The following is a 1,363-nucleotide window of genomic DNA, read 5'->3' as shown; positions in this document are numbered from 1 at the left end:
GCAATGAGAGCCTTAGATATGAAGCTTATTGGGAGGAATTTCTTTGAGCCTGACCAGGCTGTTGTGTTACATCACTACAGGTGGGTGCTGGGCACGTTCTCCTCCCCCCTGAGCCTGGGGGGAGCGAGTTGGGGCCACCCCTGAGGGTGGAATTTGGGAATCCTGTGCCAGGTCAGCCCTCTTGGCCAGCCTTGCTTGGCCTGTTTTCTGCAGCACAGCTCAGGGGTTATTCCTAAAAGCTGGCAGCCAACTCTGGCAAGAAATCCCCGAGTGTTTTGGAGCCCCGGGCTCCTCCAGCAGGGCCGGGTTTAACCCCTGCACTGCTGGGACCACTCTCACAGGGTGCAGATCCAGCATCCGCAGGAGGGACGGGGGCCTCTTCCTCTTGGTGGATGCCATCCATAAGATCATCCGCAGCGAGACTGTCCTCAGCTTCATGTAAGAAAAGGGGAGAGAGGGGGGGAAAACCTCAGAGGAGCCCCGAGGGGGGTTTAGGGGGAGGGTGAATTTCCTTCCTCCTGCCTGGCGCCGGCGCGCGGGTGGGCACCGGTGTTGTTTGGGGACAAGGGGGTTGGTTTTTTTCTTTTTGGGGGGGGGTTTGCACAGGCAGGGAGCATCCCTGAGTGTCTCTTTCTCACTCTACAGGCAGAATATCTACAAGCAGAGCGTGGGCAGCTTCCAGGACGAGTGCAGCAAGCAGCTGGTGGGCAGCGTGGTCATCACCCGCTACAACAACCGCACCTACCGCCTCGACGACGTCGACTGGGACAAGACCCCCAGGGACACCTTCACCCTGGCCAACGGCCAGGAGATCACCTTCGTGGACTACTACAGGTAGAGAGGTGCTGGAGCAGCCTTTGGGAGGAAGGGCTGGCTGTTGGGAAGGGTTTGACAGCCTGGTTCTGACCCGAGGGGGGGTGAGCGGGAGGAAGGTCTCACTTGGTGTCATCTCCCTGTTGATTTCTCCAGCAAAACTTATGGGATCACCATCAGGGAGCTGGATCAGCCACTGCTCGTCCACAGGCCCAAGGAGAAACAGATGCCGTGGGGGAAGGTGAGCTGGGAGGAGAGAGCTGAGACCTGTGGTCTCTTCTCAGCTCTGTCCCAGCCCCCTCGGGGTGCTGATGGTGCCTGTGCCCCCCTTCAGGGCCAGCTGGACGTGGTGCTGCTCGTGCCAGAGCTCACCTTCATGACTGGGCTGCCTGACAAGAGGAGGGACAGTCGGATGGTGAAGGTCAGAGTGTGTTTGATCCTGGCTTGAGTCAGCACTGGTGTGGCCAGCAGGATCAGGGCAGTGGGCAGGGCACTGGGGAGGCCACACCGCAAATCCTGGGGTCAGTTTTGGGCCCCTCCCTCCCAGCAA

At 59.8% G+C, this 1,363-nt stretch overlaps 1 protein-coding gene across 1 annotated transcript in view; it reads left to right on the top strand.

Moving 5' to 3' along the window:
• Positions 1–1,363, top strand: part of LOC103778168 (piwi-like protein 2) — a gene marked incomplete at both ends in the record, with an annotated part of 3,569 nt that overhangs the window by 409 nt on the left and 1,797 nt on the right. The window contains 5 exons of the mRNA XM_008945742.1: positions 9–80; positions 349–438; positions 646–834; positions 970–1,054; positions 1,148–1,234. Of these exons, the coding sequence (XP_008943990.1) occupies positions 9–80; positions 349–438; positions 646–834; positions 970–1,054; positions 1,148–1,234 (523 nt within the window). The remainder of the gene's footprint in view (positions 1–8; positions 81–348; positions 439–645; positions 835–969; positions 1,055–1,147; positions 1,235–1,363) is intronic.

The sequence above is a fragment of the Merops nubicus genome, unplaced genomic scaffold (genome assembly GCF_000691845.1).
Source record: "Merops nubicus isolate BGI_N331 unplaced genomic scaffold, ASM69184v1 scaffold30718, whole genome shotgun sequence".
Lineage (NCBI taxonomy): Eukaryota > Metazoa > Chordata > Aves > Coraciiformes > Meropidae > Merops > Merops nubicus.
The sequence above is the reverse complement of the archived record's forward strand: the minus strand, read 5'-3'. Positions and strand labels throughout refer to the sequence as shown.